The following is a 15807-nucleotide window of genomic DNA, read 5'->3' on the forward strand; positions in this document are numbered from 1 at the left end:
CACCCCACTAATGATCAGCGGGCAACCTGTAGAGAGAGTCACAAATTTTAAATACCTTGGTGTCCACGTTACTGAAGACTTAACATGGACTGTTAACACTCAATATGTTCTAAAGAAGTCCAGACAACGACTCTACTTCCTTCGTCAGCTAAGGAAATTCAAAGTTTCTACATCCATCATGAAGGCCTTCTACACTTCAGCGGTTGAGAGTGTTCTAACTGGTAGCATCATCACCTGGTATGGGAACTCCAAAGTTAGAGATTGTAGTACTCTGCAGAGTAGTGCGCTCAGCTGAACATACTATAAGAACTCAACTCCCTGCTCTACAAGATATCTATTCCAGAAGAGTACTCCTAAGAGCCCAAAAGATTCTGAAGGACTCTTCTCATTCTAACAATGGATTATTCCTACCGCTGAAATCAAGAAGACGCCTATGTAGTCACAAAGCCAGAACTGAGAGACTCAGGAGAAGTTTTTATCCCCAGGCCATCCGAACTCTGAACTCACACTTTACTGACTTTGCACACATTCACTCTTCAGCACTCTCAAACATTTCCCAACCCTGAACTCACACTTTACTGACTTTGCACACATTCACTCTTCAGCACTCTCAAACATTTCCCAACCCTGAACTCACACTATACTGACTTTGCACTCATTCACTCCTAGCACTCATGACCCCCCCACACACCCCCACACACACACACCTACATGAATTTTAGCACTTTTACATCCCTCTCCCTATGCTATTATGAATTATGAATTATTGTGAACTATGAATTATTTTCTTATTTCATCACACGTCAAAACACACACACACACACACACACACACACACGCACACATATCTGACTTTCTCCAACTTTTGCACATCTCCATAGAACTTTTTATTTATTATTTTTGATTTCTCCTCCATCTATCTACCCATGTCCTTGATTGCCTAGTCTTTCTGCCCCCCCACCCCCACCCCCCAACACACACCCCCATCCCCAACACACACACACACAGCTTCTCCAACACACATCCCCAACATACTTACAGCACACTGCCCCCTCAATACACAGCACATTGTCTCATGAGGAAGCTTCTCCAACACACATATTGCACACTGCCCTCTCCCCACATACACAGCACACTATCCCATCTCCCTTGTCATCCCCCCAATACACACACCAAGACCCCTGGCAGTTGGGTTAGCCCCTTGAGCCATGGATCTGCCCAAGGTTTCTTCCTTAGTAAGGGAGTTTTTCCTTGCCCCTGTTGCTCTTGGGTGCTCCTTGTTGGTGCCCCCAAATCCCAATCCTCCCCCACCTTTTTTAACTACATAGTTCTCAGTAAAAATGTCAAGTTTTTGCCTGAAATTGCACTGTGCCTATTTACAAGGGCATTGTTCCCACCTCTTTTGGGGTCAACCATCAAGTGCTGGACCTCTATAGAAAGCTGAGAACCTGTAGCTTTCGTAGGAAGCAGTCAAGATAACTGTGTGATGTACTGACAAAGAGCTACAGAGGCTAGAATATAGTTTTTTCTTTCTGCCGGATTACAAGCATCTCTGAACTGACCACATTTCAGCCCTCTAGGTCTCTTGATATCCCTTAGAAACACAACTGAGCCCTAGCACCAGGTCTTGTGAAGCTGTGTGCAAAAGTTGATCAATATAGAATGAAAATATGAGTGCTAACTGAAAGTTATTTGGTTAATGCAGCCCTTGCCACTTAATCTACTAAACCCCTCTTCTACTGCACCCCCATAAATGCACAAATAGGCTGACACCAGACATAATTTCACTGCATTTCTTACATCCAGTAACTATATGCATGTGACAATAAACTTCCTTGTATCCTTTTATGTAAGCTTGCAACCTCTAGACTGCCCTGCTGAAAAATTATGTTTTTGCATGATTTTTGATGATTTCGCTGGTTTGACCAGCTTGATGTAGACCAGTTTAAGATGTTTTTTGGCGGTTAAGCTGGTTGGACCAGCCTATGATGGCTGGTTTTGCTGTCATACCAGCATGTTCAGCTTGATAAGATGGTCCAGCATGACCAGCAGGTGGCCCAACCAGCTACCATGAAAAACCATCAAGAGCTGGTATGAGGTCATCTTAGACCAGCTAAACCCAGCTTTTTTAGCTTTTTTTTCAACAGGGAAATTTGAAAGTGAAGATTTGAGACAAAATGACGTCAAATCAGAAATTGGCAAGGTTTTTATCACAGCCGCACAAGCCGCCTGTGCCATCTAATGGGCGGGTACCGCGAACGAAATGTAGCCTATTATTAAAACACACACGCACAAAAACAATAATACAAATACATAATTTGGCTACCTTTTCTTCCCTTTTAATGATCTTCATCAGGGCTCACAGTTTAGCCTACTGGGCTTGGGAGAGAAGGTGACCCACTGACCAAGTTGCTTTAAAACTACGTAATATCTTGTAACACTAGCGTCCAATCATCATACGGATTGGATCATGCTTCCACCAATAAGAGATTCTCTTACTAACACGTTCCTCTCCTGTTTTAGCCTTATTACCTAATAAGAGGTTTCCAGCTAGTCTGCCAATTTTATCGGAAATTGACTACTATTCATTTAACGATGAAAGTCTGGAATTGCATCGCTGAGACGATCTCAAATAACTCCGTCATCTTCATCTAGCGGCAGGTGAGAAAGTGAAATATGACCAGCGGAGACTGTTTTGTGGCTGGGCTGGGCTGGGCTGCTGCTGGCTCAGCGCTGCAGCGATGATGTGTCATAGATTCACATAGACTTTCCTCTGTAGTTTATTAGTTGTTGGCTGGTTGAAGTAAACATAGAAAAGATACATCTGTTCTCAGATTTTATGGTTTGGGGCATTATTTAGATCATTCGTTTTTTTTATTTTACGTGCTGTTGCTGGACTAGGATGTATGGGTTCGCTAGCTAGCTAACGTCACGTCACCTAACGTAACGTAAACTAGCCGTGGTAGCTTTAACTCAGATTATTACCTTTCATACCTTTTCAGATTGCAGTGTTTCAATATTAGCCTCTCAACCTACCATACACACTGTGTCGCAATAGCACGGCAATTATAATATATCCTAATTCTTGGTTTCCTGTGTGGGCAGCTGTAGCAACTTGTGCTGCTGCAGTGCCTACTACATGTATCAAGTGTTTTGTAATCTAGCTATGACAGACGTGTCAAGTTTGTGAAACCAGGGGGCCAGCTACCACCTGGTACTGATGGGCTATGTGCAGATATAACGCAGTGTTGGGAATAGCTGGCACTCCTACTAACGTTAGTGTAATGTAGACGACACATTCATACTTCGGGTTAGGTAACAGCAGTCAGAAATTTCTGGTGCCCCTAGTTCAAATGGATGACTTGACTCTTGACCTCCGAACAACTCTGATCATTGAGGCCCCATTCCACTCACTGTTCGCACCAGTACGAGTAGGCAGCTGGTGTTCTGCAGCGCATTACATTTATTCCACGAGTGGAAATGAAGTGGGCCTAAGTAAACAGCCCTCGATCATTCAAATCTTGCAACTTGTTGTCAATGCTTGGCTGCTCTCTAAAGCTCAAAGGAAGTTACATTCATCATGTTGTTCTGGCACTTAATGATTTTGGAGAGGTGTGTGATAGCATGTCATGTCAAGTAGAACATGATCTGTCCCCAAAGAGGCAATTGGTTGTGCAACGGTAGTAACACAAGATCAGAAACATATGCAATCAGACCATGCAAATACAACACAATTAAATACTGTATGAATAGGCAAATACACATAAACTTGTTGTTTTTGTTGACATATTTCACATATCTATTAGATCGAGAGAAAGTGGGTGTGTCCTATGGCCCTTGACATAAGGCCTCTCTCTGTGTTGTTCACGTGCCTTTGGTTTCTAAATGTTCTGCATTGCTCATCTTCTACTTTTCTCTGCAGGTACCTCATACAATTATGGAGGCTTAAAAACGTGGTGTGTTTTGGGGGGAAGGGGAACTTTCCCCTTCAGCTAGAAAGACTGTTTTTGAATGGACATTGCAAGAGGGGTTGTAAACAGTGTTGCCTTTTTCCATGTAAAGAAATCATAGAATATTTTTTTGAAAGATAATATATTTGTAAAAATTGTAAAAAGTGCTTATATATATTTATATTTATATATAGTGTAATTATTGTATTTATACCTCTGTTTGTGCCAAAGGGTTGTAGTGTGTGTGTAACTGTCATGGTGGACTGACAGAAGGTGTGTTTCTGTGCCCTGGGGTTGCTAGGGTGCAGTGGAATCCCAACACAAGCACAATTCTAGCACCCCGAAAAAACACAAATTAGCCACCTTGTTTTGAAGTGTTACCTTTTTTTTTTGAGTCTTTGCATTTCTATACCTTAAGCACAACCTGAGGCAGCAGGCAACACTGAGAGGGGTTCACAGAGAGGGGGAGGGGGACTGAAGTAGGTGGGGGGGCCTGAAGGTACCAGGTGGTTTGTTCTTGGGAGAAAGTTTGACCTTTGTGTTTGGGCATCACAATGAGCGTGGTGGCGTCACCCGACTGCACCCCTAAATGCCGCTCAGCTCAGCACGCGGACGAGGTGGTCGCGGCCATGACTGGTGGCTCAGAGGAGGGGCGTCTTTGCACCTTCCTGATGGCCCACTGCCACAATGCAGCCACGCTGCGCGATGGGTTTGGCCGCACGGCGCTGCACCTGGCTGCCTCGCTGGGCAAGCGTGCCCTGCTGGAGTGGCTGCTGGACAGCAAGAGCGCCGACCTGCTGGCCAAGGACAAGGAATCCGGCTGGACCGCCCTGCATCGCAGCGCATTCTATGGCCACATCCACTGCCTCATGGCCTTGGTCAAGGTGAGCTATGCAGAACACAGTGGTGGAACCTCTGACCTCAGAAAGTAAAGAAAGTCCTTCCACATATTTGTTCCAAACCATTCACTAAACTAGCTGATTCAGCAAATCTTCAGCCAGGTAGATCATTTAATTAGTGAAATCACCTGTGTTGCGTGTACAGGTAGAACCGATACATGGGTAGGTCTTTTAATCTGTAGTTTTCCTCCCTTGCCAAAATATGCTTGAGGGTAGCATCTCTTATCCCTGTTCTTCCCATTTACATTCCTTTAGAATACACTACTGTCCAAAGGGCACATGTGATGTGGCAGTTTTTTTGTGCTTTCTGAACCTGTGACCTTTATGATGTTCGCGTCTCTTGCCCTACTTATCAAGGCTCTGGAACACTTTCAGTAGTCTGGGATATACTTTTTTGCCTTCTCAGCAGTTTAAAGTTTGGAGTTAACATCACCTGGTTAAACTGCCTGAAATTCTTATGTGTTGCTTTTGCAATATAGAAATATTGCACCAGTCGTCTAACCACAGTTAGGCAATTTCAGTACATATTTTTGTTTGTGATGATATATGTATACCATTGTTAAATTGCCTCTTATTGTGAAAGATTTTTCTTGTGTAGCTTTTTACACGCACCAGCTAAAACCTTGACATTTACTCGCAAGTGAAGTTGTTCAGAATTACCATTCACCAGAGCAACCATTCTGACATTTGTTTAGTCACAGACAGCTACTTGCCTCACAATAGCAGCCGCGCTCTCCGACTTTTAAATTTATCACTGGTGGTGGCATGGGGAAAATTTAAGGGAAATGTGACAACATATCCTGTGTGCATTTTGCCATTGCAGCATGGTGGACCACTCTCCATCCAGGATAAGGAAGGCCTGTCTGTTCTGGATCTAACCATGAAGGACAGGCCGGCTCATGTGGTCTTCAGAAACACAGGTGGGTGTTCCGCTCTGTGTGCTAGGTGGTTCCTTGTTCAAATTAAATTATTAAAATAATAACATGAAATGTAACTATATTGGTAGATTGATCCAGAAATTGATGGCAAGATAAATCATTGACAAATGAACAGGCTGATAGTTGCACTCAGGCTTGTTTTTAGCTTCATAGCTTTTTATGCACAATCAAGAGCTCTTGTGTTAAACAACACCTATGAGAAAACGACCGGATTGAAATGCATTAACCATTTCATTTTGGTTTGACTATTCTTTCTTTTCCTTTTATTTCCTTCCATTTCATCTCTTTTCTGTGTTTTTCTTTCTTAAGAAATGTTCTCAGCTGACCTTCTTTGCAGGACTATATATCATGTCTCTCCAGTCTTCCTTTGCAGTCACCGCTTGGTCAAGGTGAAAAAAGCTGTTGCTGTTACATGTTCACTCCAAGCTCTGTTTTCCCCTCCAGATCCCACTGAGGTATACACCTGGGGGAACAACGCTAACTTCACCCTGGGGCATGGCAACCATGAGAGCAGGCACCACCCAGAGATCGTGGACCTGTTTGCGAGGACTGGGGTCTACATCAAGCAGGTGACTGCTGTGCCAATAGGCTCCCTGCGGTTCGTGCCTGAGGGGTGGGGCCGAAGGCCTTATGTAACAGGCTGAAACCCTGACTTAGTATTGCTGAGTCCACTGCTTATCTCGCATGCTGGTGGAGTCGGAGTTGTAGTGCTTTCCTGTCAAAGCATGAAGCCTCGAAGGCTCGCACACACTGTTGTAGTATATAGTGGTTGAGGTTTTAACATGAAAAACAGAGATATTTGATTGACTCTGGTTTTGTCAGATAGCAGGTGTTACACACAATGCGCTTTATTCAAAACATCTGACCACACACACACACACACACACACACACACACACACACACACATGTTTACACACACCTGCTCACCTGAGAAAAGTGTCCCTTAGGGCCTAGGGCACAGAGGTCTATTTCAGCAGGGCTGGTAAAGAAAAGAATCTGTTAACGGTGGCAACAGTTGCTATGACTGCTTTTCCTCTCCTCTGTGTGTGTGTGTGTGTGTGTGTGTGTGTGTGTGTGTGTGTGTGTGTGTGTGTTTGTGTCTGTGCCGTGCGTGAACTTTAGAGGGCTCTAGCAACCTCTCCAAACAATCACCCCCCCACCCCCACCCCTCCCCCTCCATTCCCCCACCTGGACCAGAGTATAGCCAGGTCAGAGTGACCCTTAAGGGAAGGTCTGTTTGTGTTTGTGTGTGTGTGTGTACACATTTTCCCCAGGAGGGGTAACGTGATCGACTGTCAGTGACAATGCGATATTGTCCTTGGTCCAGTATGGATTTGGGGATTTTGAGCTGGAGAGACCACGGCTTAATCTCCAGAGAGCGAGTGGATGAATGGGGCGGTGAGCACAGCATGAGGACCGTGGGTTGCTCGAGTTTCACACAGTGGTTCAGTGCCAAGGCCCCCCACCCATCCTCACACACACACACACACACACCCATCCATCCACACACACACACACACACACACACACACACACACACACACACACAGAGAGGCATCTCACTCACTCAGTCTGCTCTACGGTTTCATCTTGGCTGGATATATGCTGTTAGTGTGATTAAACTTACTGGCACGCTCTTTTCCACTGTGTGTGTGTGTGTGTGTGTGTGTGTGTGTGTGTGTGTATGTGTGTGTCACTGTCACTGTGTCTCTGTGGATGCAAGTTGCTTGGATATTGGGATCCAGTAGTTTATGTTTCAGCAGACTTCTACTCATCACCACTACACTGTCTGTGAACTCTGCCTCACACATGGTTTGTGTTGTCTCTGCACCAGCTGTGGGTGGGTGTGTGTGGTTGCTGAGGAGCAGTTTTTTGTTCTATCTGCCCAAATTCCTGTTGAAAGTTGAAAGTGTCCCCTTTGTTTATGTGTTGGTTTTTACAAAGGTCTCCTTGCTGATGAATAGGGATTCCAATAGCAATGTGTGTGTGTGTGTGTGTGTGTGTGTGTGTGTGTGTGTGTGTGTGTGTGTGTGTTTGTGGCAGGATCACATATCACCAACCTCTCACCAACCTCTTGATGTGTCCTATGCTGAAAGGAAAAGGCCATTGTTGCTCTGGCAAGGGCTACTGTGCAGATACTTAGAGTTAAATATTAATCTCAAAATAACACACAGTAATTAAATAAAACTACCTGTGTGTGTGTGTGTGTGTGTGTGTGAGTGTGTTATGTGCTTCCTGAGTAGGCTCTTGGCACACAGTAATGATCCTGATCCTGCATAGCTGTCATATGTGGTGTGTTGAGGCTTGAAGGGGCTGCATGTTGCATTAGTGATGTTTTCCCCAGCCTCGCCACTTGCACTTGCACCACAGCACAAACAACCTGTGTGTGTGTGTGTGTGTGTGTGTGTGTGTGTGTGTTTGGAGGGGTTCTTTCACTGCTCCCCTGCTGTTTGGGGTTGGCACAGGAGCAGGTGGGTCAGACCGAGGGCAGTGGGGAGAGATAGATGAAGGTCTGATGGAAGGAGATGAAACATGCATGTTCTTTTAGTGCTGCAGGTCTGTTTGTGACCCAGTTTTGTCCCAGGTTAAAGTGCCATCCCCTGGGAAATAATAATAATAAAGTTGTGTGTGTGTGTGTGTGTGTGTGTGTGTGTGTGTGTGTGTTAAACTAGATTTATGTCTGTCCCTGAAGGTCTGAATGACTTATGTCTCTGTCTGTGTGCAAAAAGAGTTCTCTGTGTATGTGTGTCTGAAGTTTTAACACGCCTCTCTGTGTGTGTGTGTTTGTCTTTCAGGTGGTGTTGTGTAAGTTCCACTCAGTATTCCTGTCTCAGACAGGTAAAGTGTTCACCTGTGGACACGGGCAGGGCGGACGTCTGGGACACGGGGATGAGCAGACCTATCTGGTGGGTGGATTCCTTCAGACATTCTGGTTTGTGTCTGTGTGTCTGTGTCTGTGTAAGTGAGCGTGGCATGCAATGTAGTTCTAAGAAGCATCATTTCTTCATTGAACTGCAGCAGATGCTGTTAAATATTCTGTGTCACTATAGCTGATCCACACCCTAAATGACCCTCAGTCCTGTCCAGTCTCACCTGTGAGGCCGTGTCCTTTGGCTTGTATCCCACAGTGCCCCATTTCATAACGTACCCTCCACTCTCTGCACATCTCACACCCCACCACTCTCCCAGTTAACCCACGCAAAGGCCTTTCTCACCTCCCACCTGCTTCACATCACTGATCTCATGTTCATGTTCTTACCTGTTTCTAACCCTGTCTTCACCCCTCCCTGTACCCCAACCATGCGCCTTGGATGGTGGTGGGCCTCCCGTGTGACTTCTGTGTGCAGCAGTCTTACCTGTATCAGGTTCACCTGTCTTAACACCTCACCTGTGTCCAACCCTGCCTCCTCCAGGTCCCCCGCATGGTGGAGGGGCTCCTGTGTGACTATGTGTCCCAGGTGGCGGCGGCGCGAGATCACACGGTGGTGCTGACGGAGGAGGGGAACGTCTACACCTTCGGCCTCAACCGCTTCCACCAGCTGGGCCTCAACCCACCCCCTGCAGCCAGCCTGGTACCCAAACATGTAAGGAGGAGGAGGAGGAGGAGGATTTTTTATTTTTAAACTTCTCTGGATTGTGTGTGTGTGTGGCTCAGGGGCTACAATTTACAAATACAACTTGCCAACATATGATTTCCCTAATAAACACCCCATAGCTAGTGCAGTAGGTAGGGCCTAGCAGGTACAGCTAGCCTCAAAATACATCAATCAAACACAAATCGTTGTTAACTGCGCACACAATGCAAAGAAACAGGATTAAACTGAATTTCTTTCTTTCTATCTCGCTCTCGCTCTCGCTCTCTCTCTTGCTCTTGCTCTCTCTCTCTCTGTTCATAGGTGTCATCTAAGACTCTGAAAGGGAGGTATGTCATTGGCGTTGCCGCCGGAAGGTTCCACACGGTCATGTGGACCCATGATGCGGTCTACACTGTGGGACTGAACGGGGGGCAGCTTGGTAAGTCTAGTCCAGACCACACTAGATCAGACCAGACCCAAGGTGCATGTTCCTGAAGTATCGTTGAACAACTACCATCATGACATGATGGACAGTTTTAACATTCTTACAACAACGATACACAATATTGGTTGGATTTGGAAAACATAATCCTGATCTATATCAAATTAGTTTTTACCTAAGCCAGTCCACACACCAGTCAGCACTTGATGGTTAAGACCAGTACACACCATGTAGTCTAGGCCAGTTTAGACCGGTTTCAGACCAGATTTCCCAGACCAGTCCACAGCAAATAGTTTAGTTCGATCCAGATCAATCCAGGCCAGATAGTTTTGCCCAGTTCAGACCAGATTATCTAGATTAATTCACACTAGATGGTGTAGTCCAGTTCAGATCAGTTAGACTGCTCCACAATTTCATGTGTTGACCTTTCGACCCTTGACCTGTAGGCTATTTGCTGGATCCCAACGGCGAGAAGTGTGTGACCTCGCCCCGCCAGGTGTCTGCTTTGCACTATAAGGATGTCAGTATCTCCATGGTAGCGGCCAGTAATGGTGCCACGGTGTGTGTGACGGTGAAGGGCGATGTTTACCTGCTGGCTGACTACCAGTGCAAGAAGCTGGCCTCTAAGTAAGTGTGTCGGAGTCAGGCATATTTTTAAGTTTTTGAAGTAACTCAATGTAGGAATACCACTTTTGTCAATTTTCAACATACTGGGTGCCCACTTAGTGCTACGGGGTACCTAATTTGTATAAAAACTGACAAAAAGGGTCATGCTCGCGACATTACCGCGACAACAACGCTACATAGTGCAACACCAGGCATTCTGGGTGCGCATCGGCAATGCCAGACTCAAACATGAATCATCAAAATGAGTTTGAAGTTGTTATTTTAAGATAAAAGATCTACACTTTGTTGCTTTAAAGTTAGAACCTAGACATAATGGGGTGCTGTTTAGTATTAGGGCTTAAAAGTGGGGTAAGCGATTGCGCATGACATCATATATGTTTATGTTTATATTTATATTTGATAAGGCACATTTAAAATACAGTTTACACTGACTAAAGTGGTTTTGAGCCTAGATTTAAAACTAGTGATGGAGCAGACGCTTTTGTTCAAACTACGCACATTATATTTTAACCAAGGACCAAACGGAACAACAAATAGGTAGCGCTACCCTCCCTTCAGTATTCCCGGAGAAATTCCACACGGGGGCTTGTTATTGTTTGGGGGACAGTTTCCAATTTTCGGAGCCTGGGTTGCCTACAGACCTTTTTTGGTTGGACAGTGTACTCATCTGATGGGCAGCTAGCGGATTGTGAGGAGATGTTCGCTGAATGTGTACGTGAATGCGTACGATCGCTGACTGCATCTTTAAAGTTCTCAGGCACAGCGCTGGAATTCAGGTGTAGGTCAGGCTATTTAAGATATGAAAGTAGAGCATTATATATAGATCTATCGGCGAAGAACATTTATGATGACCTCAGGCACAAAACTGTTCTTTGCTTTAGGCCCTGCAGTATGCTTTTAGAGTTAGAGCCTTGTCATAGTGGGAAACTAAATAGTCTTCTCTGTTCTTTTGTGACCAGTGTAGTACTGTTGTTTGTTTGATCTTGAGTACATTTGAGTGATGATTCTTTAGGACTTCCAGTAAAGTCAAGTCTGTGATGTAAGAACAACCACTTCTATTTGACAAGTTTCTATAATTTGCTTTCTTAATGGTCTGTTTTTCACTTCGTTCCTAGTTTGGTGCCTCAGTAACAGGCCTCACCACAGACGTTCAGTTTGAGGTGTATGCCTGGTTATTAGGATTGTTATGACCATGAGGTGTTGGTGGTGTTTATCCTGCTGGGTCCATGCATGCTCTGTTATTCTGAATGGCCTTGTGACCCAGAGATTGTATTTTATTTTCTGTTCAGGCAACTCAACATTAAGAAGGTTCTGGTGACCGGCGGGACTCTGGACCATCGCGTGGACCCCCAGTTGCTTAACGAGAACGGGGGAGAGAAGGCCGCCATCTTGGCCTTGGACGAGGCTGGACGGGTGAGTAACAATGTTTTTCTTCTCTTTTTAGCTACGAAAGGCATGAAGAAATCTCAAACTTTAAGCCCATCAGACTGTTAGGGTTTGTTAAAGACTTTGACCACAGTGATGTCTCCTTTATTTTGTATTCATCTTATGGTTACATTTATGCTGTACAGGATATTTCTATGCTGATGAGTTTTGTGTGTGTGTGTGTGTGTGTTCTCTCTCTCTCTTTCTTTGTGTGTGTCTTTGTGTCTTTCTTTCTTTCTTTCTTAAGTTCTTTCTTTCTTTCTTTCTTTCTTTCTCTCTCTCTCTCTCTCTCTCTCTCTCTCTCTCTCTCTCTCTCTCTCTCAGGTGTTCTGCTGGCGTTCCGTGGGCGGAGCCCTGAGGCAGTGCAGGTGGGCGTACGGCCGCCAGGTGTTCATGTCTGACATCGCCCTCAGCAAGAGCAACATGATGTTCGTAACGCAGGAAGGAGAGGGCTTCAGTGGCCAGTGGCTCGGGGAGTACAAGAAGATCACAGACAAGAAAGGTACACAGAACACAATATTTAGAATGCTATCGTAGGAGGACAGGGGAATCACATCTATAGGCTCCTGGGCAACAAAGACTGAAGCAGAGATCACATATACAGCTTTCTGGACAAAGACATCACGGTTTAAGACGGGTACCGTTGACACATCTGTGGGTACGCTATAAGCGTACGAGAACTAGCAATAATAAAGATCAAAGCACATTGTGTCTGCACAGGCAAGAAAGATGCAAAACACAAGAGCCCTTTGTTAGGTTCCTTTCATTGGACAGACACACAAACCCACACACACATGCAAAAAGATAAAAGCACAAAACCTGCGTGTAAGGAACACTACTGACTAATCAAGTTCTGTCAGGTCCATTAAGTCAAGAACAACACAGGCAATAAAAATTCTTTAGGAAATTTTATTGAATATATTACAAATTAAATTTGGCGGTATGGCTCTGTTCAGAAGGGTCCCCAGACCCTTCATGAGCACCATGAAAGAGCAGTGAGCCTGGGGACAGCAGCAGCATTAGGGGGCGGTCACACAGTTTAACACTGAGCGAGCTAAACTATTCCCCCATATGAACAGAGCAGGCAACTATGACATTAAGCCTATGGATTGCATAAATGCGAGCAGCAAGCAGTTAGGAATAACTAAAGCAGCTTTAAATAAGGCACCCTGTTTGGATGTAGCCATTTAGAAGCGAGGGGAGTGCGAAGGGAGTTGACAGCTGATCAGCTGACGCCCATAGCGGTTAGCAGCGCCTTGACTACTTGGCCTGCCAGAACTGACGCTGACGCTCAATTAGTTCAGTTCTCACTCTGAACAGTGTAGCACATGAACCACATCAGCTTGCATTGTAGCAGGAAGGAACAACCTCACCACAGGACTTAACTTCCCCTTCCTCATCATCTTATGCCATCCTCACACCAGAAGACTGAAACTATTTGAAAGGACAGTCTCAGACCCTCACACATCTAAAGACAAGTCATAGAGTTTTTAAGTCACAGACTAGTCGCAGACTATGATTTTTGCAGCGTCTAGGGATCTTGCAGGGTCACTATTTACTGGACTGCAACTAGATTCCTTAAATTATTTCCCATCGTAAATAGATATCAACAGGATATCAAATGATAGCCTACTCATCAAAAACATATGTTAATGTTTCTGCAGCATTGTTTCAGAGTTGTTCTATCACTTGGAATAGCCAACTAATAATTTATGCAAAACTAAATCATATAGGCTACAGCTGTCGCCTACTTTGCCCCTTCCTGTTTGGTGTTGAAAAAAGGTCACTGTTGGTTTAGATATTAGATGGAGATCTAGTTGAAGGGAGCGCACCGTAACTCCAGTAAAACTCCCATGATTTCATTCCGATTTTGGAAACTAAGTTGCTGACTGTGAAATTGCTCGAAAATCGCATGGTGTAAGGCCGGCATTGGTCACCGTATGTATGTTCTAAGACTCTTCTCCAACTGCCGTGTTTAGTAATTACTATTACTAAATAGTATACTATTGAGAGATGTCTTACACTTGAGAGCGTTAAGACTGAAGCTATTTTGAAACTGTAAATTAATTATTAATTATGCTCCAGGCTGCCATGAGTAGTGTGAAATCACTCATCTTGAAGCAGGGAAATCTAGGGACAAAAAAAAACCCCTTGCCTAAATTAATTTTGTAATTTGTACAGTGAGTGGCTGTGTATTCTTTAAGAGTGTTCTCAAACTGCCCTGCTTGGCAATCACTAGTAGTAGCAATATTAAATAGTAGCTATTTAGCAGAGTTATATTTAGCATATTTAGAAGGGTGAAGTCACTATGTCCATCTCCTTGCCCAAACAGACCCGACCGGGGGGGTGGAGGTTTGTGGCCACTCGGAAGCTGGAGGGGTGTACGAGCGCATCCGTCTGGAAAAGCTTCCCTACGTCCACCGAGCCGTCAGCATTACAGTCGACTCCAAGGGACGCAACTTTGCCGTGCTACAGTCCGACCCTAAGACCAGGTACCAAATACTGACCGACAGTCGATAATTGAATAGCCACTGGCCATTGCAAGGACACCGATATCACTAAACTCACAAGACAGTAAAATAACACATTGGCTTGTTGTACAGGTTGAATTGTGTTTTCAATGGTTAAATGTGCATCATCAATGTCCTTGATTTGATTTAAACCACATTGAGATATTCTGGACAGGAATCACTCTCCTTGTTTTCTTGGCCTCCGTACCATCATCTGTATATAGCCTTGGGTTAAAGTTGTTTTTTGGTTTGAGCCATGTAGTTTTTTATACCACCCTTCACCGTTTGACAACATGGTCAAATGTCTTCAACTCTTTGTCATGTGGGGTGGTGAAGTCACTATTGTGTTTTACACTATTGTGTTTGTGTTCCCCTCCTGTGTTCCAGTCTGTATGAGATTCCTACCGTCTCCATGTCCACGTTCTCCGATCACCTGCGCGTGCTCCGTGCCGAGGCAGACGAGATGGACAGCATCCACGATGTCACGCTGCAGGCCGGTGACCGCACCTTCCCCGCCCACAAGTACATTCTGTCCGTGCGCTCTGACTTCTTCCGGAAGCTTCTGTTCCGCGAGGGCGGCCAGGGTGACGGCGGCGGAGAGGACTGGGACGAGGAGGAGGAGGTGCGGCGGAGCGAGGACGCGTCCGGCTGCGACCTGCTCGTCTTGGAGAAGGTTTCAGCGGAGCTGCTGGAGCAGGCGCTGCAGTTCGTCTACGCGGACACGTGCGAGATGCTGACCCACGGCGCCCGGCCCAGCGTCCCACGCGTCAACGCCACCAACAGCGCCAGGAAGCCGGGCCACAACCAGCAGAAGCAGAACCAGCAGAACCAGCAGGAGCAGCTGATCCACAGCCTGCAGGAGCTGGGCCTGGGGGACAGCCTGCGGGGACGCTCGGCGCTGGAGGTGTACCGCTCGCTGCCGCCCCCTACCCACGTGGAGGGGGATAACCGGGACAAAGAGAAGCCCAAGGGGAAAGGCCCCAAGCCTGGCAAGAAGGGCAGCAAGGGTGGTGGTGGGAGTGAAGCGGGCGGTCCCAGCCCAGTGAAGATGCTGCAGGCGCTGGCAAAAAGACTGGGTCTGGGCAGCCTCTCCAACAGGTGAAGAAAACAGTCCACAGTGGGTGGTGACTGGATGTAGCTTTGAGCTTCTGGGAAGGCGAAGATATATGCATGTATCTGTTGTGTTCATGGGAATTAGCTGAATATTTGGAAAGGGGTGTTGAGCCTATTGGTATTACAGTGATAACCGATTCAGTTGCTTTTAGCATAAAATTGGATTTCAATCCGATTACACAATTTTTACATGACCTATTTTAATCGGAGTAATCAGTATATTAGACTGAAATCTGTTTGTATGTAACTACACTGACTGATTAGGGCAGCTTATTTTCCTAGATATACATCTTTGGAGAGGTGGCTTTAAGCGTTTGTGGTCTCAC

The 15807-nt window shown here is 45.5% G+C and overlaps 1 protein-coding gene across 2 annotated transcripts in view; it reads left to right on the forward strand.

Annotated features, from left to right (window-relative positions):
• The first annotated feature begins 2505 nt into the window (after positions 1-2505).
• The window catches only part of ibtk (inhibitor of Bruton agammaglobulinemia tyrosine kinase), a 33584-nt gene continuing 20282 nt past the window's right edge, over positions 2506-15807 (forward strand). For both annotated transcript variants that reach the window (XM_048260734.1, XM_048260733.1), the window contains exons 1-12: positions 2506-2661; positions 3923-4834; positions 5673-5769; positions 6232-6356; positions 8585-8695; positions 9203-9373; positions 9686-9803; positions 10253-10433; positions 11723-11846; positions 12183-12360; positions 14191-14350; positions 14756-15466. In XM_048260734.1, coding sequence (XP_048116691.1) covers positions 4505-4834; positions 5673-5769; positions 6232-6356; positions 8585-8695; positions 9203-9373; positions 9686-9803; positions 10253-10433; positions 11723-11846; positions 12183-12360; positions 14191-14350; positions 14756-15466 — 2306 coding nt within the window. In that variant the 5' untranslated portion in view covers positions 2506-2661; positions 3923-4504. The remainder of the gene's footprint in view (positions 2662-3922; positions 4835-5672; positions 5770-6231; positions 6357-8584; positions 8696-9202; positions 9374-9685; positions 9804-10252; positions 10434-11722; positions 11847-12182; positions 12361-14190; positions 14351-14755; positions 15467-15807) is intronic.

Source organism: Alosa alosa, chromosome 13 (genome assembly GCF_017589495.1).
Source record: "Alosa alosa isolate M-15738 ecotype Scorff River chromosome 13, AALO_Geno_1.1, whole genome shotgun sequence".
In the NCBI taxonomy this organism is placed as follows: domain Eukaryota; kingdom Metazoa; phylum Chordata; class Actinopteri; order Clupeiformes; family Clupeidae; genus Alosa; species Alosa alosa.